The sequence below is a fragment of the Diplotaxodon limnothrissa genome, linkage group LG5 (assembly GCF_057381915.1).
Source record: "Diplotaxodon limnothrissa isolate DT_005_m linkage group LG5, D_limnothrissa_male_GT1.1, whole genome shotgun sequence".
In the NCBI taxonomy this organism is placed as follows: Eukaryota; Metazoa; Chordata; class Actinopteri; order Cichliformes; family Cichlidae; genus Diplotaxodon; species Diplotaxodon limnothrissa.
The window spans coordinates 2,622,416-2,649,734 of NC_140600.1; the positions used below are offsets into that span (position 1 = coordinate 2,622,416).

General features: G+C 40.0%; 2 protein-coding genes across 5 annotated transcripts in view; one reads left to right on the forward strand and one right to left on the reverse strand.

Moving 5' to 3' along the window:
* LOC146631433 (calcium-dependent secretion activator 1-like) overlaps positions 1–9,109 on the reverse strand; it is a 342,226-nt gene extending 333,117 nt beyond the window's left edge. For all 4 annotated transcript variants that reach the window (XM_085352951.1, XM_085352948.1, XM_085352949.1 and 1 more), the window contains exon 1: positions 8,759–9,109. In XM_085352951.1, coding sequence (XP_085209077.1) covers positions 8,759–9,109 — 351 coding nt within the window. The remainder of the gene's footprint in view (positions 1–8,758) is intronic.
* Positions 9,110–18,172: 9,063 nt separating this feature from the next.
* Positions 18,173–24,803, forward strand: LOC146631435 (G2/M phase-specific E3 ubiquitin-protein ligase-like). Its single transcript, XM_085353673.1, has 11 exons — positions 18,173–18,480; positions 19,127–19,209; positions 19,382–19,434; positions 19,722–19,764; positions 22,150–22,220; positions 22,422–22,511; positions 22,632–22,942; positions 23,058–23,236; positions 23,523–23,692; positions 24,222–24,436; positions 24,536–24,803. The coding sequence occupies exons 1-11, from the start codon at positions 18,297–18,299 to the stop codon at positions 24,769–24,771; spliced, it is 1,635 nt and encodes a 544-aa protein (XP_085209799.1). The 5' UTR covers positions 18,173–18,296; the 3' UTR covers positions 24,772–24,803.
* Positions 24,804–27,319: the final 2,516 nt, after the last annotated feature.

Sequence of the window (27,319 nt, forward strand, 5' to 3'; positions counted from 1 at the left end):
CGGTTTATGCCCGACAATATTTTCACGGACCGGCCTTTAAGGTGTCGCGGATAAATGAGGGAGGGGCTAATAATCGGCTCTGTCATTTTTAATGACCGTTGAAAGCCCAGATCGTAATCGTGATTAAAATTCGATTAATTGAGCAGCCCTACTTGTAGTACCATATCACCCTATTAGAGCACTTCGCTCTCGCTCTGCAGGCCTACTTGTTGTTCTTAGAGTATTTAAAAGTAGAATGGGAGGCAGAGCCTTCAGCTTTCAGGCCCCTCTTCTGTGGAACCAGCTTCCAGTTTGGATTCAGGAGACAGACACTATCTCTACTTTCAAGATTAGGCTTCAAACTTTCCTTTTTGCTAAAGCATATAGTTAGGGCTGGACCAGGTGACCCTGGATCCTCCCTTAGTTATGCTGCAATAGGCTGCCGGGGGATTCCCATGATGCATTGAGTTTTTCCTTTTCAGTCACCTTTCTCACTCACTATGTGTTAACAGACCTCTCTGCATTGAATCATACTTGTTATTAATCTCTGGCTCTCTTCCACAGCATGTCTTTATCCTGTCTTCCTGCTCTCATCCCAAGCCTGGTTCTGCCGGAGGGTTCTTCCTGTTAAAAGGGAGTTTTTCCTTCCCACTGTCACCAAAGTGCTTGCTCATAGGGGGTCATATGATTGTTGGGTTTTTTCTTTGAATGTTTTATTGTAGGGTCTACCTTACAATATAAAGCACCTTGAGGTGACTTTTGTTGTGATTTGGCTCTGTATAAGTAAAATTGAATTGAACTGATGTGAAAAAAAAATTTTTTTCCATTTTATTTTGCCTCGCTCACCTCAACCTCTATTACCTCAATGACCCACACCCGACTGCACATAAACGGATCTGCTGTTGAGATGGTGAACAGTGTGAAGTTCCTGGCTGTGCACATACAAGATGACCTCTGAACACCACCATCATCATGAAGAAAGCCCAACAATGCCTTCTTAGGAAACAGTCGAAGGCCAGTCTCCCTCCTCCCATCATTCTACCAGGGAACATTGAGAGTGCCTCTGCTGCTACAGCAGGACAGCAGAGAGGATCACTGAAGGCCCTCGCCCACCCATCTCCCAACTCTACGACAGACACATCATCTGACGTGCGAACAGCATAGTGAAAGACACTTTCCACCCCTCACATGCACTTCTCTCCCTCCTTCCATCTGGCAGACGGTTTCGCAGCATCAAAATCGTGACAACCAGACACTGCAAGAGCTTCTTCCCCCAAGCAGTCAGAGCCCTCAAGTCAATACCACCAAAGAACTGATATACACATACACCTTTACAAACACTTACAATACTCATCAAAAGACTCAAAAACACCAAAAATTTACACAAATCCATTACAAACTGGACCTGGGAACAGTATGCTTATTTGCATGCTTATAAACAGCATTCCGGTACACTGTATACTGTGTATACTGCTGTATTGACAATAAAGCTCTTGAATCTATTTAACCAGGAAGATCCCACTGAGATTAAAAACTTCTTTTTCAAGGGAGACCTGGCCAAAATAGGTAGCAAGTATCTCACAAATACACAAATTACACAACACAGGCAACAACAACACACGCAAAAAAAAAAACTTAAAAATTTTAGATTCAGTTCAATTAAAAGGGCAAGCAATCTAATTGAAACAGCTGCATGTTATGGAATTAGCCTCAAGGATTCTTAGCTTTGATTGAGAAGCATTTAATGAAATGAATTCTGTCATTTTCCAGTTGTTCTGCAGCTCGTTCCAAGCCAAATGTGCTAAATGGACAAAAGCTCTTTTGCCAAGTTCAATTCAGGCAAATGGAATGGAAAGCAACAAATAACCTTGTAGACGAAGACAATAACAACCAGCATGTTTCATTGAAAGCAGAGAAAGTATATATATCTGAAGGCAACAATCCGAGTATTGCCTTATATATAAAACTGTATAGATTAGGGGTCCTCCGACCGGCCAAAGCAGGCCCTCCTATCTGAGAATTTATGGTTAGTGATGAACTTCAAAGAAGCATGATGCACAGTTTCAACCATTCATATATAGAATATCTCCATAATTCAGGTAAAAGCAGGTTAAATATGTTGCAGCAACAAGCCACTTCTTTGTATTACAGTTTTTCTGAATTGCTAAAACACACTTCATCTCTTGGTCTCAAAACACTAAACAAACTGTAAAACTCAAGCTACACTCACAAAACAGTCAATTTGTCCTGCAAAACTAAACATTTCACCCAAAACTATTTTAACTGTACTCAAAATCAAGCACTACTGTCAAAAACCACACAAAACCAGCAAATGTGCAAACACAACTTAGCAACGATTACACACTACAGAAATAAATACAAAACACTGTGGGATAGTGGGAAAATATATTTACTTATTCGTTCATTTATTCTTCTCACATTTTAACAAAAAAAGAACTGTATCAAAAAAGATATTCTATAGATAAAGTATAAATTTTTACAGCATATTCAGATAATTTATTCTGCCTCAGCTTCACACCTCTGTCCTGGGTCAGGCCCCAGGACTTCATCACATCACGTGCTATGGTCTGCCTTGCAAGTGTAACAACCCTTTTGGGTTATAGCACCACTAGGGGGGGTTGCCCTACTATTGTAGTAGTTGTGGGAGTCTCCTAGTGGGTGTGGTGTTGTTAGCGGCAGCCATTCCATGCTGCTCATGTTCCATTCTCCGAGGAAACACCTTACTGTTGTAACGGCCTGGCGCCGGCGACTACCGATCCCCGCACATGTATGTACGGACAGAGTAGAGCCGTGGAGACCTGGCTTGTATGGTTTTATGTTGCTGATAATGAATAAAGGTCTGTTGTTTAATTTAACTGCCTGGCTTCGAGTTATCCAGCTAACCTCCACACCACATGCCCGCTGGACCTGCTAGCCGCTCCTTCTTCGCCAGACTGCTGTTACACAAGGCAATGAGGAAAGAATCCTTTAGCATGCCGAATCCAGCACTAGCAAGATTCCAGTCCCATCTCACCACATGCTCCATTCATTGCTTGAAGTAAATTTTCCTGTGTGTGTGTAAGGGTTTCAGTCGTAGACTTTCTAGCTCCATGCCAAGAAAAATCCTTAATAGGGTTAAAGAAAAAAAAAAAGAGCGGGGGGAGGGGGGTGTACGGTGGAAGAAACATTGATAAAATGCTGCTCATTGTGAAACCACTCGCGTATTCTTGGTGAAAGCTCACATTGTCCCAAATGATACCATACATAGGATGCTCTTCCTGCAAAGCATCCTGTAGACTAGTGACGTGACGTTCTGTATCGAGGCTTCAAAGCTCGAGTCGAGTAATGGAGGGGGCGTTTCCGAGATGCGCGATACGCGTATCGAGGCTTGCTTCATTTATAGGTGGAGCTGAAAATGATGACGTCCGAAGCCTCGCTGCCCGGCTATACCACATGACTGGTTCAGGAAGTAGTTCGAACTTTGGCGCGAGCTATGACAGCGATATAAACCCCTCAGACTTCATTCAAAATGTGGGTGGACCCAAGGTTCAGAAAACCCGTTTCTCAGCCCTGCAAGAGCTAGCGAAGCAGAAAAAAGACTGAAAGCAGAAGGTGCCTCCAATACTTCCTCTTCCTCCGCACCACCACCACAGCCATCAACGTCACAAACTGTTGAGGCTGTTTCCCACGTTACTACTGTTATTGCATTTGAGTTGCATTTATATAAACTGATTGTTGGGTTTTCCTCTGTATCTATTATTGTACGATCTACTGTACAATATCAAGCGCCTTCAGGCGACTGTTGTGATTTGGCGCTATATAAATAACATTGAATTAAAAATTGAGTTGTTAGTATCACATAAAACTCTCCTTATTGTTTAGTTAACAACCTGTGGCGTCGCCTGGATGAAAGTGTCAGGCAGACACAGACACAAAATGTGACAGCAGACGCAAATATTGAGGTCCAACGGTACATGATGGAGCCAAATATTGGAAGGCTGGAGGACCCCCTTAAATACTGGGAGAGACTGTGAGCGAGTGTTTTCACAAGCTGGGGAAATATTGTTCAAAAAAAGAAATCGCCTACGACCTGCCACAGTGGAGAAACTGTTGTTTTTAAATAAAAACCAATGATGTGTCCCCTAAACACTAATCACTGTCCATATCTCAACCACACCTCACCTCACAGTAAATGATCATTTCCATTTTAAGCATTTCCAAATAATCATTTTTCATACTGCCAGTATAAATATACACAGTATACTGCCATCACTACAATATAGATGTTTTACACACTCCTTTTGTTGTTGACATTTACAGGCTGTGTGCAAAAGGCCACACTCTTCAAATTCATGCCAACTAATATTTTTATGTCCAGTAGGTGTCCTGCTAGAGCAAATGAAGCTTCAAGACACTTTGCGCTGGGGTGAACCAATTGGATGAAAAGCTTCAGTGCTTCATGGAGCTTCATCTGCCCATCACAACACACAGCTCACTAGCTGCAAACACCAGACACTCAGCTCACTAGCTGCAACTACTCACATGGCTCTATGGCACCAGAGCTCACCTTTCTCTGGGCTTAAATACCTTTAATTGCTGATGGAAAGCAGCTGTACAAAAAAAGGTGGCACCTAAGGCAGGAGAGCTGGTATGACACGCCCACACAGGCAACTTCAGGAGGAGGCCCTGCTAGGGCCGTAACAATTGGTCTATAATTAGTTAAAACTGCTGGGTCATCCCCTTTTTAATAGAGGGACAACAAAATCTGATTTCCATACTGAGGGAATTTCTTCCATTGTCATGGTCCCTGTTTCTGCTCAGCCGGCCCCACAAGGCTACATGTATTTTTGTTTTGCTCTCACTCTCTTTCCTTCGCCGCTCTGCCTGGGTGGAGCTCACATCCATAACCAGTTTGAGGGTGAAAATAGTTGAGAAAGGCTCTGCCACAAAATCAGCTGGGAGTTTCAAAAAGTAAGAATCTATTAAATCGGGTCCTGAAGGTTTTCGATGATCTAATACTTTAAGAGCTTCATAGACTTCCTGTACAAAGAAAGGAACAAAGTTAAATGGCTGACCAATGCACACCGGAAGGTTTGTGCAGGATTTTACAGAGACTGGATTCAGAGAGTCAAAGAGTCAGAAGATATAAAGTGCTTGTTAAAGCAATTCATAATCTCCTTCCTATCATAAACAGGAACTGAATCCTTAAAAAAAAATTGGTGAGCTTTTCCTACCTGAAAGAGGTTCTCAGACAGACAATAATAATATTCTGATTTAGATTTCTTAATAGAGGAAGTACATTTGTTTCTTAGTCATCTGAAAATAAGCCAATCATTGGGCTTTGGCCCAAGCCAGGTTACGTTGGATGTCGGCCAGCTCTGGGGAGAACCTGGGACTTTTTATGACCTTTTATCCTAAATCTCCCTAATGGGGCATGTTTACTCACAATTAGCATAAAACCATCCATAAAAACTGTCCTACATCAGGGATCAATCCTATTTTCTTCCAATCATAGTTTGACAAATCATGATAAAATGCTTGTTCATTAAACTGTTTAACAGTCCTTTTAAAAATAATACCTGAGTGACCTTAGAGGCACCTTAGTGTTTCAAATAACAGCAACAACACAGTGGTCGCTTAAGTCATGGCAAAAGACACCCAAGGATGAAAATTTATGAGGAACATTTGTCAGAAGCTAGTCAATCAAGGTAGACTTTTCAGGGGTTTTTTGGCTGTCTTCACAGTATTCTAATTTTTTGAATTAGAATACTGTTTTCGTGGGTTTTATGAGCTGGAAGCCCACATTATATACAAATAAACAACTAAGTACTTGAAATCGTTTAAGTTGTGGGCCCTGAATCTATAATCAATGAAAGTTTAATGTTTTGAAAGGAATTGTGGAAATAAATAAACTTTTCCATGATATTCTAATTTCTTGGACAGGGTCTATAGTTTAGTCTGGAAAGGAAAAGCTTTAAAGAATGCAGAGCCTCTGTAAAGGCAGAACGAGGTCTATAGCAACAAACAGCTGTTAGATAAAGACCCTTTGCAATATTCAGAGCCAGAAATTCCATTTGCTTGCTAATGTATTCTGATAGAACTATTGTGGCATCAAATTTCAACTTAACATAAGCAGCAACACCACCACCTTTCTTAAGCCTATCTGTACGATAGATACTGTATCCAGCTATGCTAATATGTTCATCAGATATATATTTAGACAACCAAGTTTCAGAAATTAAAACTGTTGATCAAACTGTTGATCAAACCCAAATCTTCACCATATCCATCTTGGGTAACAAACTGCGCACATTAAGATGAACAATCTTCAGCCCAGATGAGGATTTAAATTCAGATGGTGTCTGAGTACATTGCAGCTCAGGGCCCAGGTTAGGTTGCACATTACCAGATAAGAGCAGTAGTAAGACAGTCGGGAGTCTCTGCTTTGCAACATTACCTACTGAATTTGACTTGTGAAATGTTGAAACTAAGTAGAATAACTTGCAAGGTAATAATTCAAAACAAGACGGTTTTGAAGTTGAGCTAAATCTTTGTGTAGATCAAATGATAAATGCACGGCCTGTTCCAAATACATTGGTGATTGTACAGGATGTACAGCAGCGGTGATACATGTGGACCTGAGGACCTTCTCTTCTCTAAGAAGAGTCATATACAGATCCAATATTGGATTTTAAAAAATGAGGATATTACAAGTAAGCTTTAAATTTCTATATTTACAAATGTCACTGAGCAGTCCTTCAATTCAAATATAATCTGTCATCTTCCTCAACTACAGCAGCTATACCTTTAGCTAGCAGAGACAAACTGAGTGTAGTTTGACAAACTACACTTAGATTGTGTTTGTTTGCAGATATTTGTTTATCCAATCAAAAAGTTACATTTGAAATTACCTGCCACTTAAAAAATGCTACTTCCTTGTTGTTGTGATGCTGGTGGAAAAGCAATGACAACATACAGACATCTGCATGAAAAATGCAATTCCAGACTGTTCCGGCCCACTTTAACCCCTGAGTTGAAGAGGGACATTAATTAAAAAAATTTGCCTCTTTCACCTCTTCCTATGCAATAAGCACCAATGATGGATACACTGATAGGATTAACTTTCATAGATTTTCTTGTTCCCTCCAATTGGTGCTGAAATCGGTTTGAAGTTTGAAGGCGCACACTAATGTAAGGCAAATACCTCTGCAATGAAACTTAAAACAACAAGCCTGTTTTTGAAAATGTGAGGAGTAGAAAGTGTAGATATTTGTGTAAGAAATGTCAGGAAGGATCGCTTAGAACAGTGGTTCTTAACCTGGGTTCGATCGAACCCTAGGGGTTCGGTGAGTCGGTCTCAGGGGTTCGGCAGAGCCTCCGCCATGACATGCATGGCTCATTTTGTGCACCAGTAAAAAAAATCACATTTTATTTTTAACTAAAGAGGGGTTCATATGAAGCTGGTGGGGTTCGGTACCTCCAACAAGGTTAAGAACCACTGGCTTAGAATAAAGGCCATGAGAACAATAGAAAAGATGTGAATGCCACTAAAATTGAAGCAGTGTCCCCCAAAGGATGCCACCAAGGACCAGTCCAACAACAGATAGAGCTCAACACACTCAGCATTTTTCAGTTGTCTAGCTCACCAACTTCTGGTGGAAATATCCTTGTTTATACACTAAACAGGAACTATCTGTGTTTGCAGTTCTAAGGGTCTTTATGTCTGCTTTCTGACTGTTTTATCAAAACTTACTGGTGTAAACAAGGTTCATGCTCAGAGGTATGTTCTCACCAAATGCCTTTTACTACGAGTACAGACCACTGAGGTTATGTCAGTAAGATTTAAACTCTCAAGCTCTTCATTTTTCATTTTTTAAATAAGCAGTGTTGCCACTTTTCAGCTGCACTTTGACTAAATTTGTCTTGAAGTGTGTGATTTTATGCAGTTATTTAAATATTTATTGCAAATCCACTTTTCACCATTCCTACCAGCATCTGGAATAAACACTTTTGTCTCCAGTGTGTCTGTGGACATAGTCAGAATGTTGCTAAAAGCCTGTATTATCAACATGCAACACAAGGGGTATGTCTACCTCCATTCTATTATGCACTACCAGCTCTGGCACTACCCACATAGCTTTATCACAAATAAATTGGTATTACCTTGTAAATGTAAATGCAGATTGGGAAAAAAATTGCAGACAGGAGATGTCACAGAGATTGGAGCAGATTTTCCTGCATTAAATTGTTCGTATCACCATGTTGTTAAAGAAGAAGAATATTGATGCCAAGAGGCACCTCACACAACAGATAGGAAGAAAATCAATGCTCTTACTTTTTCCTCCTCTCTCTCTCCTCTCTCTCTGTCACTCTTGTTTATCTTTCCTCGATTTGGATTTAATGCACTCCGTTGTTTTTAAAAACTGTCTTGCTACTTTCTAATGCAATTTAGCTTAGCAATCGTCATTTCAGCACCAGTGTAAAGATAAAAAAAAGGATTTGCTGCGATTTAATGTTCAATCAAAAAGAGATATGTGGTTTGGGCTTGTGGAACTGGTTCCATGTTTCTGGTAAACTGGTGAGGAAAATGTCGGCCTAATATGTGAAGGGATTCACTTAAGACTGTCGGGCTAAGCAACTGATTTCTGCTTTCAGGTAACCAGCCTTGATTGAAGCAACAGATGGTATCATTTATCTCGTAGATGACACAAGTGCAACATGGATTTCAATCACAGCTTTGAAGCTAGGTTTGGGTCAATCCTGTTCATTGCTCCCCTACCTTCTGCTGCCTCCTGGCCATATCAGTCGGTTGTTTCGCGTTAAATGGATATGCGATGCAGCGCATCACAAACACATACAGCTGGAGTCTCTTTTTCCTCTCTTCCTCATCTCGCTGCATCTTTTCCAGGTCCTCCTTTTCCTTGTCGCTGCCAACCGACGGGCTCGGGCTTGACGGTCGACCACGGCCGCTCCCGCCACCCCGTGACTGGAGCCCTCCGTTGGCTTGGCCGTCGGCGGCTCGGCCCGGTGACAATCGGGCTCCCCCGATGTTCTTCGGGGCCGCCACTTCTTTGTGCTCCACCTGCAGTATCTCTTCCCCTTCCTCCTCGCTTGAAGACGGGTCCAACATGCTGCGGTAGCTTAGATGAAGACTCTACCTGTTGCAATTGAAAAACTGCGAGAGCAGAAAACAGAAAGACGCCTTGAATGTACTAAAGCTGACCGATGAGCCCTCAGATTGTTCTTTGTCAAGAAAAAAACTGCTGCCACAGTTCCAAGCTCATCGCAAAAAAAATAAAGTGTTATAAACACAAAGTAGCCCTGTGGTTTCGAAGCCTTTCAACTCTCACAGTCAGTGGCACATAGGAGGAATTAATGACGGGAGCAAATCTAAAGGGGAGGTGTCGCAGAGAGGTAACGCTGATGCGTTGGTGCGCTGCTGCTCGGAGAAAGAGGCAGGGCTCGGAGCTGACCATAGTACTGAAACATGATACCAGCTGCTCTGGGATCAGTTTAATCAAGCTGCGAGCACAACAGATAAAGGGCCACCTCCAGAAAAGCCGAAAGAGGACAGCGCTAGACCGGAATCAAAACAGCTTTCTTTAAAAAAAAAAAAAAAAAAAAAAAGCTTTATTACTGGTTTAAAACAATCCAACAACAAGATCGTAAGCCTACTTCATGTCCTCCTCGTGTCTGCGTAGGTTCCATCCAGGCACTCTGGCAGTCATGTATAGAGTTAGGTTAACTGGCGAGTCCAAACTGACCACAGGTGAGAATGCGAGGGTTATCCGCTTATCCGTTTCTGTGTATTTGCACTGTGACAGATTCGTCATCTATCCAAGGTGTACTCCGCCACGCGCCCAATAACAATGCGTCTGTTTATTTATATATACACAACGCACTATGTAATTTACGTTCTTCTTGTTACTAGTATTCTTGTTCTGTGTTTTGGTTTGTTTGTTTTGTCTTGTCTTATTTAGCTTTTCCTGTTCTTTCTGTCTTATCTGCTCAAATTTGGGGTTGTTTAAAATGCCTGTTTTGGAAGGATAACACGTTTTTGTTTAATACAACATGATATTTCAGCTGTGTTAATATGATGAGTAAGTCTGTTAGCATTTTAGCTTTTCTGACTGTTCTTTTCCCACTTGTTTTGCATTTGGTTGGCTCTTCTACTGGTAGCATGGGGCTATAACTGGACCCTACACTGGCTATAACAGGACTCTACAGTGGTGGCACAGATGGTCCAAGTCACACATTGATGGCACAATAAAGAAGGTTTGCTGTGTCTCCCAGCACAGTCTCAAGAGCATGGAGGAAAGTCCAGGAGCCAATGTCTCTAGGAGAGCTACAGGGGGCTGTAGAAGGACCTTAAACCATGAGGAGGACCAGTTTCTGCTCCTTTGTGCAAGGAGAAACGGGATGCACACTGCCAGAGCCCTACAAAACTTGTTAATTAGACAAAAGTCTAATAAACAGGTTGACCAGTGGCAGGCTCAGCCAGCACATTTAAGAAGCATTTATGAGAAATCACTTGGTTCACTGAATGTAATACATTTATCCAGGTGTTTTCCTACAACTCCATCTTGATTTTTTGTGTTTATATTTTTAAAGACAGACAGTGTGGAGTCCATGTACTCTAAAAACAGATTATATATGAATATACAGAAGATTTCTGGTTTCCATTTTGTAGCCTTTGACTTTAAGAGGACTTCTATCGCACGCAGGCAAACAGTCCACTTGAAGACCAAAATCACATCAAAACAACATTTATTTTATAACAGTAATTTGGCCTTTAATTAGCTCATACTATATAGTCAGGTTTTTTTTCTTTTTTTTTTTTTTTGGGGGGGGGGGGGGGGGGTGATTAGCATTCAAATCTCTCAGTTAATATAGAAGAAAGATTTACCACAAAGCAAGAAAGTATGAGATGAGTCTAATCAAAAAGGTATTGGCTGAAGCACATGCCACATCATTTAGCAAGCAGCTCATTTACACAGGGTTTGAAGCAAAGGAGCAAAATAAAACAATAAAAACACAAACACTTCCATCTTAGATAAGTAAATACATTAAATTTCATAAGAACAGTCCAAGAAAAACAACCAAGAGTTTCAGTATTGTCATTTTAACTCTTCTTCATTCTTGATTTATATATTTTTCTAATGCTCCAGTTTTTAACATTTTTAAACGAGGAAAATGAGCTACATCTTTTTAAATTACTGTCATAACTATTCAACAAGTTAATATCTCTGCTTTTTGTTTGTTTTTATCTTGTTTTCTTTTTTAAATCTGTTCCCCTCAAATCATATCGACTCTCTCTGACTTCAAACTGCTTCTGAGCACTGCAGCAAATCATTATGTGGATGCCTCAAAGGGCATCCACACTATTGAGTTCCTGTTTCTCTTTATACTTTATTATTGTGTGGATGCTTTAAGCATCCACACTATTGAGTTCCTTCTTGGTGTTTCCGTACACTTTTCGCCGTGGATCTACTTCCACAATTTTTTTTGCTATTTTCACCGTTCAAATTTTAAACTATTCTGCTATTTCTGCTAATGACGGCTATGTCTTTTGGTATTTTTCACTATTATACTTTTTAAAATATTAAGCTTTTTTCCTTTAATTTGAAATGAATGGGAAACTTCTGCAATTCTGCTAAAATTTGCTTGTTTTTGAAACTTAACTACTTCCTCATATTTTCACATAGAGCAACCATTCAAACTTTAAAATGTTCTCAAATTATTGGGCTATTCAGGTATAAATCAGCTTTTTCAAATCTTTTACTGTTTTACTTTTATGCCTCTTAAAGTTTTGAGTTGCAAAATTGTGATTTTTCACAAAATACATGCGTCGTTATGGTTGCTATGGTTGCTTTCTTCACTACCAGACACACTGGACCCACTACAGTTCGCTTACCGTCCAAATCGTTCCACAGACGATGCCATCTCTCATCTCCTCCACACATCACTCACTCACTTGGACACTAGAAGGGGGAATTATGTTAAAATGCTCTTCATAGACTACAGCTCTGCATTTAACACCATAATTCCCTCCACACTCACCACCAAGCTGGAGCATCTGGGACTCAGCTCATCTATGTGTCAGTGGATCTCCAACTTCCTAACTGGCAGACCACAGGCAGTAAGGATGGGCGGACATGTCTCAGCCTCCACCACTCTCAGCACTGGAGCCCCCCAGGGGTGTGTCCTGAGCCCCCTGCTGTACTCTCTGTACACATATGACTGCGTGGCCACTACCAGCTCCACCACTATCATCAAGTTTGCTGACGACACCGTCGTGGTGGGCCTGATCTCTGATAACAACGAGACGGCCTACCTGAAGGAGATTAGGAATCTGGAGAACTGGTGCCAGAGGAACAACCTCCTTCTAAACGTCAGTAAGACAAAGGAGCTGATAGTGGACTTCAGCACTAAGCAGGAGAGGAACTACCAGACCCCCGTCATCAACGAGTGCCCAGTGGAGAGAGTGGACAGCTTCAAATACCTCGGAGTTCACATCACGCAGGACCTGTCATGGTCCTGTCACATCAACACCGTGGTGAAAAAGGCCCGACAGCGTCTCTACCACCTCAGACGCTTGAGAGACTTCCAACTGCCCTCCAAGGTGCTCAGGAACTTTTACTCGTGCACCATAGAGAGCATCCTGGCGGGAAACATCTTAACCTGGTTCGGGAACAGCACCATGCAGGACAGACGAGCTCTACAGAGGGTTGTGCGGTCAGCTGAGCGCACCATCCGCTCCGAGCTCCCTGACCTGCACTCAATCTACAGCAGGCGGTGCTGGACCAAGGCCAGGAAGATTGTGAAGGACCTCAGCCATCCCAACAACAGACTGTTCTCTCTGTTGAGGTCAGGAAAGCGATTCCGCTCCCTGAAGACCAACACAGAGAGACTGAGGAGGAGCTTCTTCCTGCAGGCGATACGGTCTCTCAATCACACCACCACACAGTCCTGACCCACACATACAGTTCTTACACACACACTGGAATTTCTGGACATTGTTTTCACTTCATTACTTAAATCACGCTGCTGTTATTGTGTATATGCTGCTGTTATTGTGTATATATTTATTTATATTTCTTCATACATTCTTATATAGTTCTATATTGTGTATTTTGTTGTACAGTTATTTTATTTTCAACTTTAATTTATATATTTTATCTTATTCTCCCAGTTAAATTTACCCTTCATTCTAATTTGTGTTGTACAGTTATTTCATTTTTAACCTTAATTTATATTTTATTCCTTCCTAGTTAAATTTACCCTTTTTAATTTTTCATATTTATTTCCTATCTTATTCATAGCCTTTTCCTTTTTTGTTTTCTTTAGGTCACGAGCAGTTGTCCAAGCATTTCACTACATATCGTACTGTGTATGACTGTGTACGTGACAAATAAAATTTGAATTTGAATTTGAATTTATGCACTTGGCTTCCAGTGTGCCACTGAAGGTTTTGCAGTCTTCTCTTAATGTCCAAACAACTTCTTGCTACTTGCTCAATTTTCACTCAACTTCCACAAATTATACATCAAAACGTAGGTATTTTTGCTGGCTTTGAATGGGAAACTTCCAAAATTCTGCTAAATTTTGCTTGTTTTTGAAACTTAACTACTTTCTCATACTTTCACCTAGAACAACCATTCAAACTTTAAAATGTTCTCAAATTATTGGGCTATTCAGGTATGATTCAGCTTTTTCAAATCTTTTACTGTTTTACTTTTATGCCTCTTAAAGTTTTGAGTTGCAAAATTGTGATTTTTCACAAAATACATGCGTTGTTATGGTTGCTATGCTCTTGGCTTCCAGTGTGACACTGAAGCTTTTGCAGTCTTCTCTTCATGTCTGAACAACTGTTTGCTACTTGCTCAATTTTCACTCAACTTCCACAAATTATACATCAAAACGTAGGTATTTTTGCTGGCTTTCAGAACATGTCACTATCATTGTTGTGAGATTTATAGAATTTTGGCAAATCTCCTCAGACCAACACAAGGTCAGAAAACTCTCCATATAAAGTCAATGGAGAGCTTGTTCAAAATCATCGCTGGATTTCTGTAATGAGAGGCATATTCGAATCGTCATATCTCCTTAACGAAGCGACTTTAAGACATGAGGCTTGTCCCGGTATATCTTCAGACACTCCTGACGCTCACAATTCAAGAATTTCTTTCTCACCTATTACCGTTCTGAAATGAGTTGGACTTGTTTGAGGGTAGGAAATTCGTCCTTCGCTCAGATTTCTTCAGATTTCAAACTGTGGAAATGAAGCACTTTTTTCTCTCGTCATAACTTTTTGTTGGATTTCCACAGAGACCTGAAAATTTCCATGATTGTTCACCAAAGCCTGCTGTCTCTTACGGTGAAAGAATGATATCGATACTCCAAATAGATTTAGAGTTAGAAAGTGTTGTTTGAGGGCAAGTCAAGGCAGTTTTTGCTTCGCTCTACTCAGTTATGGTGCATTACAAGTCAAATATCTTTAATAATTCATATTTTAATGATAAATTGTTAACACTGGAAGATTCCCCCATCTCTTCTGAACAAAACGGTGTAAGAATGACGGCTCTAGCCCCTACGGTTAGGAAATTATGGTCATTTGTTTGAGGGGAGTCGTCACTATGAGAAATAGGCTGCAATAATCCTGTGCCTCTCTGTGCTGCGTGTGTAAAAAGGATGCACCTGTTTTGGCGGGAAAACGTAAACAGCCACTCTGATTGGTGGATTTAAATTCGGCAGCTCTCTCCCTCTGTGTGTGTGTGTGTGTGTGTGTGTGTGTGTGTGTGTGTGTGTGTGTGTGTGTGTGTGTGTGTGTGTGTTTAGTGGAAGAGAGAGGACCCTACCCTTATTTCGCAGCATGTCATTGTTGGATTTAAATTGAATATAGTTAGACTGGTTGACTGGATTAGAGACTGTGTTTGTGTGTCCCTCTGTGCATTTGTGTTTCAATATGCCTCCATATTTGTAATTTTGTAAGTTATTACTATTCTGCTAAATCATACTATTTCTGCTTTTCATAGGATTTGTGCCTAATATAGTATTTCTACTAAATGTAGTATTTATGCTTAATCATACTATTTCTGCTTTTTATAGGATTTGTGCCTAATATAGTATTTCTGCTTTTTATAGGATTTGTGCCTAATATAGTATTTCTGCTTTTTATAAGATTTGTGCTTAATATAGTATTTCTGCTAAATTCTAGTATTTCTGCTTTTTATAGTATTTGTGCTAAAACATAGTATTTCTACTAAATGTAGTATTTATGCTTAATCATACTATTTCTATATATTTCTGCCAGGTCCCCAGGCAGCCAATCCTCTGTGAGGACTGAGACATTCAAATTTTCAAATCAGGGCCTGCACGGTTTCCCAGCCAATCATATATGTGGGCTGAGGAATACAAATTAGCATATTGGGGCCTTCATGGCTTCTAAGCCAGCCAATCATATCTGAGGGCTGAGGAATTCAAATCCACAAATCAGGGCCTGCACGGCTTCCCAGGCAGCCAATCATATATGTGGCCTCAGGCATTCAAATTTGCATATTGGGGAATTCGTGGCTTCTAAGTCAACAAGTCATCCATGTCATATATCTCTAAGAATTCATATTTTAATGATAAATTGTCAACACTTGAAGATTCCCCAATCACTTCTGAACAAAACCGTGTAAGAATGACCGTTCTAGCTCCTACGGTTAGGAAATTATGGTCATTTGTTTGAGGGGAGTCGTCACTATGAGAAATAGACTGCAAAAATCCTGTGTCTCTCTCTGTGCCGCGTGTGTAAATAGATGCACCTGTTTTGGCGGGAAAAAGTACACAGCCTCTCTGATTGGTGGATTTAAATTCAGCAGCTCCCAGGCTGACCTAGAAACTTACTTCTCTCTCCCTGTGTGTGTCTATGTGTGTGTGCGTGTGTGTGTGTGTGTGTGTGACAGAGAGAGAGAGAGAGAGAGAGAGAGAGAGAGAAAGGCTTTTAATGGGATGAACTCATTCTAAGATTCAAATTCAATATATTTAGACTGGGTGACTGAATTGGATCTTGTGTGTGTGTCTCTCTGTGCATGTGTGTTTCCTTATGTGTACATATTTCTGATTGTGTGGCTGTTGTATATATTTTTTGCTGATTTTTTTCATTTAACAAGTATATTTGAGGGACCCTCAGCATGTTCAGCATTTTTTCAGCTGTCCATTTTGCTTTTCCGATTTTTCTGTTTAACTTATTACTATTGTGCTAAATCATACTATTTCTGCTTTTAATAGGATTTGTGCTTAATATAGTATTTCTGCTTTTTATAGGATTTGTGCTTAATATACTAGTTCAGCTTTTTATAGGATTTGTACGGTGGCCCTGAAGTGCAAATCACACCAACAAATTGCTAAACACAACAACAAAATTGAGAGGCCCTGAAGTGCAAATCACACCAACAAATTGCTAAACACAACAACAAAATCGAGAAACAAAAAAACAAATGGAGAATCACAAAAACAAAACTGAGAATCACAAAAACAAAATTGAGAAGCACAAAAACAAAATTGAGAAGCACAAAAACAAAACTGAGAATCACAAAAACAAATCAAGAAGCACAAAAACAAAAGAAGAATCACAAAAACAAATCAAGAAGCACAAAAACAAAAGAAGAATCACAAAAACAAATCAAGAAGCACAAAAACAAAAGAAGAATCACAAAAACAAATTAAGAAGCACAAAAACAAAAGAAGAATCACAAAAACAAATCGAGAAGCACAAAAACAAAAGAAGAATCACAAAAACAAATCAAGAAGCACAAAAACAAAAGAAGAATCACAAAAACAAATTAAGAAGCACAAAAACAAAAGAAGAATCACAAAACCAAATTGAGAAGCACAATTACATTAAGAAAACCGGAAAGGGTAGGTACCAGTCGGCAACAGGAGACATCACTGATTGGATGTCTGATCTGTTCGTCTTTGGAACCGGAAGTTACTCTGCCTGTGGCGCATTTCGTTTGAAGAAGAACGGCGGAATGTTTTGTCCTAGCTGTGGGAAAAAGCTGGTTGAGGAGTCGCCGAACTTTTGCAGCGGCTGTGGCGAGAGGCTTTATCACGCATCTTGCATCGGAGACACTTCACTCCCATTGAGTAAGTTAATAAGCATAATAAAATGTTTGTTATTTATTGATTTATTAGCCTAGCGTTAGCTGTTTCCAGCCCATAGCAGACCAGAGGGCTGTTCCACTAAGCGAGCTCAGAAAATCGAGGCTCATTTGAAAATGCACGCAGCTGTCAAAATGACTGCTCAAGACCTTTCTAGTAGTGAAGGTTTGAGGGCAGTTCTAGTGTTAACAAACCTCGCAGCTAGGGTGCCACGGACCAGACTTGTCCACAAGCATATTGCATAATGAATGAGCAGAAAGACTGCAGGTTAGCCTCGTTCCTGGAACCGAATTTGGGGCAATCGAGCCTGGATTTTCAGAGTGAGCCTGGCTTTTGGGATTAGCTTGCTTCGTGGAACAGTCCTCTGAGCATTTCCACAACTGAAACGATAATAAATTAGTTCATTTATTATGTTTGGTTAACTTTAGGAACTAACCCTATTATGTGTCTATACATTAAAACTTACTGGTGTAGAATTGTATTGGTCAATAGTATCAGTTGCATTGTCATTCCTTGGTAGAAATTTTCTAGTGAGATTATTCAGTGTTGTCCTTATTTGCGTGTTGTGTGGACAATGGAATGTTACATGAATGAATGTCTTTAATGTGTGACATTGTAGTACATTTTTCCTTTGTTTCCCTTTAGCATCACAGACTACCTCAAACTGCCCGACTCCAACCTTCAGCACCTTCATAGAATACAGAAAAAAGAAAAATGAAGAGAGGCAAAAGTTTTCTGAAGGGAGGAAGGGCTTAAAGAAAAAGGAAAAAAGAAAGGTTCAGGTAGTTTGGCTAGCTCAGTCTGAAAACAAGTTGAGGTTAATTTTCTAATGACATTCTTTTGTTATTCCTTAGGGGAGTTGTGTAAAAAATGTTCAGTGTAGTAAAGCTATCCAGAATAAGAACAATTGTTTACGAGTAATTGTACATTTAGGTTGTCAGGAAGATCCCTCTTTAGCAGTTAATAAATATTCAAGTTTGAATAGATCTGCTTAGAGTCATATTAGTATCTACTTGGCCCATTGTTCATGTGTTTTTCCTTACAGATAAATGTCGGCTTGATGACCATAAAAAAGGGTGGTTTGAAGCCATACCGTGGAAAAACTATTTTCCTAACAACAGACCCTGACGCTACTGCCACAAGTCTGCTCAATCAAGCTGTTAAAAAAAATGAAGGACTTTAACAAAGATCTAAAAGATGGACCTTTCCTTCTTCTGTATCCGGATGGCACTGAGGTCATTACTGTCCCTGGAACACAAAGACCATTTACACTTGAGGCTTATAAGGCTGAAGTTGGCAAGCCTTATCAAAGAATCACTGTTTTCATCTGCTTGAAGAGTGACTTTGAAGATGGTAAGCTGCTAATGTTTGTTTTGATTTTGACACACATTCCCTTAGTTTCAACAACTGCTAATTTTGAAATTGTAAAATGATAACATTACGCATAAAGCACGCAAGTCAATAGCATACCTACATTAAAATGGTGAATGGCCTGTATTTGATATAGCAACTTCTAGGGTTCTACAACCCCCCCAAGACACTTCACAACAAAACCAGTCATTCACCCATACACATTCACACACTGCTGGTGATTAGCTACAATGTGGACACAACTGTCCTGGGACTCACTGACTGAAGCAAGGCTGCTGTACACAGATGCCACCTATCCCTCCCACTACCACCACCTGGCATGGAGGGTGAAGTGTCTTGCCCAAGGACACAACGACTGTGACAGACTGAGCAGGGCTCAAACCTTCAACCTTTTGATTACAGGGCGGGCTTTTAACTCCTCTGCCACCATTGCTGCCTAAATTAGCTTGTATATGTTATGTTTCTTCCTGGAAACATGAAATTCAGCCATTTTTGGATCTACTGAGTCATGATTTTTAAATGCTAACTTTATGCCTTTCGTATTAATCTATTATTCGTGATAAAATAAAGTTTCATACATTAGTATGAATTTAGTTTGCTTAGCTTGATTTGTTTTCATGTTTTGTAGTTGGAGAAAACTCAGACTTGTCTGACTCTGACCCCGAGATTGTTATTAAAAGGCCCTCTGAGTTTGATCTTGCTGATACACTGGTAAGTACAATTTAAATTTTTTTTATAGAGTTTTCTTGTTGTTTAGCCACCACCATTTGCCTCAGTTCAGTAAAACAGTTAATAGTTATATGTGAAATACATTTTGTGTGTGTGTGCGTGCGTGCGTGCTCGCTCGCGTGCGTGCATGCGTGTGTTTGTTTGTTTGTTTCAGCCATGGGAACTTCAACATGAAAGCAGTCCTTTACAGAAAGCGGCAGAATATGAGTAAGTGATATTTTAAGAACATGTAATCTTTTACTGTTTTTTGCCTAAACTTTTGTATTAATGAGATATACACTTTTGTCAAGGTTAAAGGTTCAAGGTTCTTTATTTGTCACATGCATAGTTATACAAGTATAACACACAGTCATTCATTCTGTATATGGTTTTTGGAACATGGACTACATAATACTTGTATTGCTTGTTTGTTAATCAAGATGCTTAAATATTTTCAAAGTGTCAATTAATATTTTCACAGTACACAACAATAATGCTTTTCTTTGTTCTCTAAGGAAGGGTGCTGGGGATCTTGTGCTTGCTAATGAAGTACAACAGGTAAAAACTATTTTATTAGTAAAACAGTGCAGCAGACAATCTCCACCGCCTTTACTTTGCAATTAGATGACGATTCACTGTTTGCTTATTACATTCATTGTTATTATACAATGCATTTCACATCATCAATTTTCATACTATCAATAGATTATAACATCCACCCCTTAAAGGTACACTAAGTGAAATAATCACAAAGCAGTCTAATGTCTCAATCATGTTGGAAGGAAGGTTACATTGAAACTAACTGTGTATGACTCGTCTTTGTCATCTAGAATCTTCTGGCGCTGATCCGTAGCCATGAAACTCATGGAACGGGAGGAGGGAGAGTCACTCGTTTGTTTATAAAGATAGACTGTAGTACACAAATTTGACCACAGGATTTCTTATTTCATTCTTACTTACTGTACCTTTAGATAATCTATTGGGATAGGAAACCTAAGGTACATCCATCTACTTCCGGACCATGGGTCCCATACTGCTAAAAAAATAGGAGTCTATGAGCCAATAAAAATTATTTTCTGATCCCGTTTGATGTGTATAATGGATTTAAAATATGATGTCCGTGAAGTATATAAACACATTTTGATGCCAAAAAGTGCTTAAGCGACAGGTGGCAAAGGTTATTTTATGTTTTGTTTGAAAAGACGTGGCGAAATGTAAATGTTCGTCTCACAAAATTGACATCATCGAACCAGACACAGAGAAGAGGAAAAGCTTAGTTTTGTTTAGCGAGCTTCGAATCCTTCTTCCAGGATGATGTGGAGAAAACCACTATAAATCTGGCCATGTGATAATTAGCAGCTACGCTGGGGGAGAAAAGCTTCTGAGGCGACATCATATTTGCGACATCTGACTTGTAGTCATTTTAAGGACAAATTTTTACAAGCTAACAAATCTCAAATTACATTACAGACATAGTCGAAACACAATTATTTATTATTTAAATTGAAGTACAACATATGTGTGATTCAGAGAGTAAGGCAAAGCAGACCAGAAAATAACTTTTATAGCTCCATTCACTTCCATTCATTTTTCTTTTGTTCAGGGACCCACGAGCAGACCAGAAGGGGAGGAGACTTAGGCTCCCTATATTAAAATAATTATCAATTGGTCAAATATCAATTATCAATTGGGGGCCCCGCAGGGATGTGTGCTGAGCCCCCTCCTCTTCACTCTGCTGACCCATGACTGCACTCCATCACACAGCTCCAACCTCTTCATCAAGTTTGCGGACGACACAACGGTGGTGGGTCTCATTAGCAACAGGGATGAGACCGACTACAGAAGTGAGGTGAGACGCCTGGCCACGTGGTGTGCTGACAACAATCTCTCTCTGAATGTGGAGAAGACGAAGGAGATTGTTGTGGACTTCAGGAGAATGCACACCCAACATGCTCCTCTGACCATTGACGGAGCGTCTGTGGAGAGAGTGAGCAGCACCAAGTTCTTGGGTGTGCACATCACAGAGGATCACTCCTGGACGTACAACACCACAGCACTGGCCAAGAAATCACAGCAGCGTCTCTTCTTTCTCCGCAAACTAAGAAGAGCAGGAGCTCCAGCCCCCATCATGTACACTTTCTACAGAGGCACCATCGAGAGCATCCTGTCGAGCTGCATCACTGTGTGGTTTGGAGCCTGCAATGCGTCCTGCCATAGAACCCTCCAACGCATAGTGAGAGCTGCAGAGAGGATCATTGGTGTCTCTCTCCCCTCCCTCCAGGACATTTACAGCACCCGTCTCACTAAAAAAGCCCTTTGCATAGCGGCTGATCCCACGCACCCAATGCAAAGCTTCTTCAAGCTGCTGCCGTCAGGGAGGAGACTGCGGAGTCTCCAGGCCAGGACCAGCAGACTGAAGGACAGCTTCATCCATCAGGCTGTCAGGAAGCTAAACTCCCTCCCGATTCTGCCCCCCTCTCCCCTCTTCTCCACCACGGTCTCACTGAACTCTGTCACACACACACACACACTCACTCTCTGACGCACTCACTGGCCTGCTCCAGTCACTTTGTGGAGCATTGGACTGCTTAAGCATTGGACCTCATAAGACTTTGTTGTTACACTATCTCTTACCGTACACTACTAAATCCCCATTTGCACTATTTGCCTATTTTGCACCACTATGCCTTCTTACTTGAATATTGTATATTGTATATTGCATAGCTTTTTTTTGTTATATGTAAAATTGTATTGTATTTATTTAAATTTTTACTTTTTAATTATTTTATTTGCATTTTTCTAATCACTAGGGTTTGAGAGTAACGCAATTTCTATTCTGTGTATGTCCTGTACATGTGGCAGAATTGACAAATAAAGTTGACTTGACTTGACTTGACTTGACTTGATATGAATTTTCATTCATCCTCTTTTCTGTATTTCCAGGTCATAGATTTGGAAGAAGAAAACGATACAGGCACTACTGAATGCCTCACTGTCGAGAGCTCCTGTTACAGGTGCGTTGTATCTTGAGTAATTATTCCAGAGGTTTGCACAAAATATATACACACAATTATTATAAATGTATGTAGTTTGACTCTTTTACATTTGATTCTTCAGAAAAATAAATAGTAGAATCGTTCTATAAAAGTGGAACTGCATGTTTATGCATTTGTATTTTTGCATCTACACTTTGTGTACATGTTTTCACTCTGCAGAAACTACACACAGCTGTTTGAACCGATTGTGATTGATGATGAAGATCCTACTCCTAACGAAGCCAAAGCTGAGCCCCCAGAAGAACCTGTGTTAGTAATTTAAACATTTGAATCCAATTAACCGCCATCTTGTTCTGTACAAGACATCATGCAATCATGAGAGAAGTATATACACCTTTAAAAAATAAGTTTCCCTTTTTTTTTTTTTAGAGACACCAATTTGGAGGCACATGAAATTATTGCAAATTTGGCACTGGAACTTGACCACAAGAAGGTCAGCAGGTTCAATATATCAAGGTCAGCTGTATGGGATGGAGCTGTTAGAGGATTTCGACGCAGCACATACTCTGACAACTACGACATGTTCATCAAGTTTAATGATGATGCTGGCAGCTTTGAAGACGGTTTGGATACAGGTGGCCCGAGGCGTGAATTCCTCACACTTCTTATGGGCAGTCTGAGAAATCGCCCCATCTTTGATGGACCTCCAGAGAGCCGTTATCTTGTATATAATTCAAGAGGTGGATGTTTTCTCCGTAATTATTACAATGGAAATTTTAATAAAAATTGGCTTATTTTTTTCATTAGCATATTTAATAGCAATTAACCATGATAATTATGTGCCCTGTATTACAGCTGCCAGGCAAGATGAGTACTTTTTAGCAGGAAAGATGATCGCTGTATCCATTGTGCATGGGGGACCAGCACCACATTTCCTCTCCAAGAACCTGGTCAACCACATCACAGGGAATCAGAGTTTCAGCGCCACTGTAGAAGATGTGCAAGATGAGGAGATCACAAAAGTTCTACATCAGGTAGAAAATTACCTAGGCTCAGGGAATGGGTTTACTTAGAAGACACTTGGGGCCAGTTTAAAAGATTAAATCAGAATAACAGTTATCCGTGTTGGATCATATCTTGAAAGTAGGTTCAAGGTAGATTCTGTAATCTGAAAGGACAGATTTCCACCTCCCAACAACACAAGTGAAATAACAAATTGATTATTTCTTTAATCCAATGTTTAATCCAAAGTAGTGAAAATTATTTTTGTTTTTCTTACAGTAAACCTTTTTTTTTTTTTTTTTTTTTTTTTTAATATAGGTCCTGAAAGCTGAATCAGAGGAGTCTTTGCATAATCTTATTTTGCAAAACAGCACAATCTTCCAAACTGCTGGATGCCTCAGAAATGTCAAGCCTTGTGAGAAACAAGCATTTGTGGAGGAATACCTCAGATGGTACATCCTTGAAAGAAACCAAAGTGTCATACAACGGTAAACTCATTACTCCTTTTAAATTCAGGATGGCCAGTTGCTCATCACAGCAGCCACTGACATTTTCAGACCTTCAGATGTATATGAAAAAACTGATTCGGTAGCATCCGGTGATCTGATGAACAACAACTTAATTCCTGAGCCACTGTTGCACGCTATTAACCTTTTGACACTAGAACTCTAATTTAGTATACATTTATTGTTCACAATGACCCATAATAATCAGTCATGCAACATGATTAATTTTTCAGTTATTTATAAAAAGAGGTGATCCCTTTTTCGACACACTTGTTTATTCCAGTGTGAAAGCACTATTTTTTTTTTTAAATGCTGAAATCCCAATGAGCTCTTCTTTTTTTGCTGTCACAGTTAATTTATGAGCACTATTAATTATTTTTGTGTATGCATTTGAAATCTGTCCAAATTTATAATGAAAGATCTAGTAGGTAAAGTCATTTAAACACAATTTAGAAGACTGCAATAGTCATAGCTATAAACCAATTATTAGTTATTTGTCTATCCTTTGCAGATTTAAAGATGGACTGGAAAGTCTGAATTTTTTAAGTGCACTGCAAAAACATTCCAGTGTGCTGGCCCCACTCCTATGCTTCTCTGCAAAGGCCCTGACTGCTTCAGAACTGGAGAGCATGTTCAGACCAGATCTCAGCCCAGCAGGAAGCAACAAGCGGCATAAGGAGGTCCTAACACTTGGCTTTTGGGCAGATTATCTCCTTGATTGTGAAGGTTTGAATGGCCGTTTTTATTTGTTTATAGTTTTATGAAAGGAGAGGTAAGGAAATTAATTTTCTGTAATGTACTACAGTGTTTACTTTCTTCTTTCAGAGAAGGCAACAGCAGTGTGTCTGGAAGATTTGATGATGTTTGCCACAGGGCTGACGGCAGTTCCACCGGCAGGAATGACACCACCACCATGCATCCAGTTTTTAAGTGATTCGCCTTTTCCAGTTGCAAACACCTGTGCAAATACTCTGAAGCTACCCATCTGTGACTCATATGGCATCTTTAAGGCCAACATGGACTTTGGAATTCAAAATGCTCCAGGATTTGGATGTTCTTAAATCAGCAAGGTCATCAAGTTACAGTTACTGAGTTACCCTGTTAAGTAGTGTGCCAACGGCAGCTGAACCTAACACATTCATGTGATAAGCAACTTCCATATTGTTAAACATTTAGTTGTTTTTTCTTAATATTGTGTATGTTGGAAAAGTGACAGAAATGCTGGACACTATTTGTAAATGGTTTTATTAAAGAAAATTGTAAATGTTTCCTTGTGGTTAAATGTTAATATTTAAATTCATGCCAGTTGCTGTATATTATGAACAATATTATATTCAATTTAGCAAGAGGGAAAGGAAACACTACTAACATTAAAAAAATGAAGGAAAAACAGAAGGGCTGGAGCACTCAAGTCCAAAGGTTTTATTAGGTGCAAAAAAAGGAAAGAAACTAACGTTTCAACACAGTGTGTGTCTTCGTCAGAGTAACTCTGACAAATGTCATTACAAACTGAAGTTCAGTTGGTATCTAAAACCCAGCTATGTCCTTCAGGGCCAAATACAGTTCTGTGGCCGATTCCCAGTCTTGTGGCTGCTGCAGTGTGTTTTGTTGTACAGCCTGTTGTAAATATTCCTCAATGTTTGGATCACCACACAATCCAACCGGTAGCCCCTCCTCGGGAAACACATCCAGTTCCCTCTCCTCAACAGCAAATCCACAGTCTCTTGAACCATATCTGCAAAATGAAAATAGAACAGTGAAGGATTTTTTGCTGACAATATGGAACTATATAAATCAACGCATGCAGTGACATGTTATAAACTGCTGTATCATACTTATGTGTAAAATTATGAATATATATTAACCAACTTAAGCAATAACAACACCTTGCATTTAGTTTGATGCAAAAGGTTAATTCATTTTGTTAAGAACTCAAATACCTGTGAGGCAAGAGATAGAGTTCGTTTGGAATCCCCCCTGGACACGATGCAAGTCTGCTTGGCCGGATCCTGTGTTTGTTCCAGAGGTCTTTGCATTCATCCAGGTCTTTCTGTAGAACCCCTCTGAAGCAGAATCTCAGCAAGCATTGGTGTTCGTGGCTTCCATTTAAGTTTCCAGAGTCTCTTAGGTCTCCAAACAAGTCCATCCAAAACTGAGACCTGGGTATATAATTAATATTTAAGAATCAATTTAGCTTTGTTCTTGGTCATTTTATAGGGTTTGTTACATTTTGGTCCCATTTAAAACATGCCACAAATGGATGTCAAACAAAGTAATGCATATTAGTTTTCCATAAATATTGTAGCGACCCTGCAGTAATGTTCTTGTTAAAAATGCTGTATTCTTTTCACTCTGTTCTGTGTGTTGATTGTGAGGAGTGGAGAGTTTGGTCTGAGTTTTTCATTTTGTATTGGCGTCGTTAAATCTAGGCAAGCATGCTCATTTCGGCACAACAGCTGACAGTGACCATTTTGAGTTCCTGCAATAAAGTGACGGCTGTTAATGTCTATCTCATCCAACTTTTCAACACGTCCAGCAGGACGCTACTCTATTTTCTTAAATGCATGTAAAAAAAAAACGATCTGATCAGCTTTCACTGTAGCTTACACCTACCAGACACAAATGTACCCACCTTCCTCTTCTGAAATAAGACCACCATGACTCGATGCGCTGATTCCCAGTAGATGATCCGTAACTGTGGCTTGACGATCCAGCATAATAGTCCGTGTGCGCGTGACGGAGGGTACACTGTATTGCTGCCATAGTCCCATTCTCAGTCCCGAAGTCTGTTCGTAATCTCATTGGTATCACACCAAGACTCTTTACACAGTTTATATAATTGTGAGCTATAACAGCCGGGTTGTTGTTTGTTGCTCCACACACAAGCCACATCAGTCTTCTTGAAAAGCCATCTATACATCCTGACAGGGCCAAGCCAAAGGGTTTCAGTTTATCATAGCCATCTACATGCCATATGTAATTGGGCCCCATGGAGTGATACGTGCATCTTGTGAACCTCCTTCGAGTTCTCAAAGCGATTCCTTGAGGATTTAGTTGTCTCAACAGCCTCATAACTACATCACGCTTGACACGCAGCTTGTGTTTTTGTTTGAGAACTTGCCACATGGTCCGATATCCAAACAATTGTCCTGGTCCTCGAAGCTCGGCCAAAATGGCACGCCTCACCTCAGGAAGTGGAGAATAGTTGCCTCGTCTGTACAGTCCAGATTCTTTTAAATGCGTTTTCAGTGTACGCATACTAATTGCAATGTCATGATTACACTTGAGCATATCCAGTATCACCTCGTATGTATGTCCTGAATCAAAATATTCTCGAATAGCGACAGCTATGTTTGGGTCACCGCTAATGTTCATGTTTGAAAAAAATGCGCCACAGGCAGAGTAACTTCCGGTTCCAAAGATGAACAGCGCGGACGTCCAATCAGTGATGTCTCCTGTTGCCGACTGGTACCTACCCTTTCCGGTTTTCTTAATGTAATTGTGCTTCTCAATTTGTTTTTGTGATTCTTCTTTTGTTTTTGTGCTTCTTGATTTGTTTTTGTGATTCTTCTTTTGTTTTTGTGCTTCTTGATTTGTTTTTGTGATTCT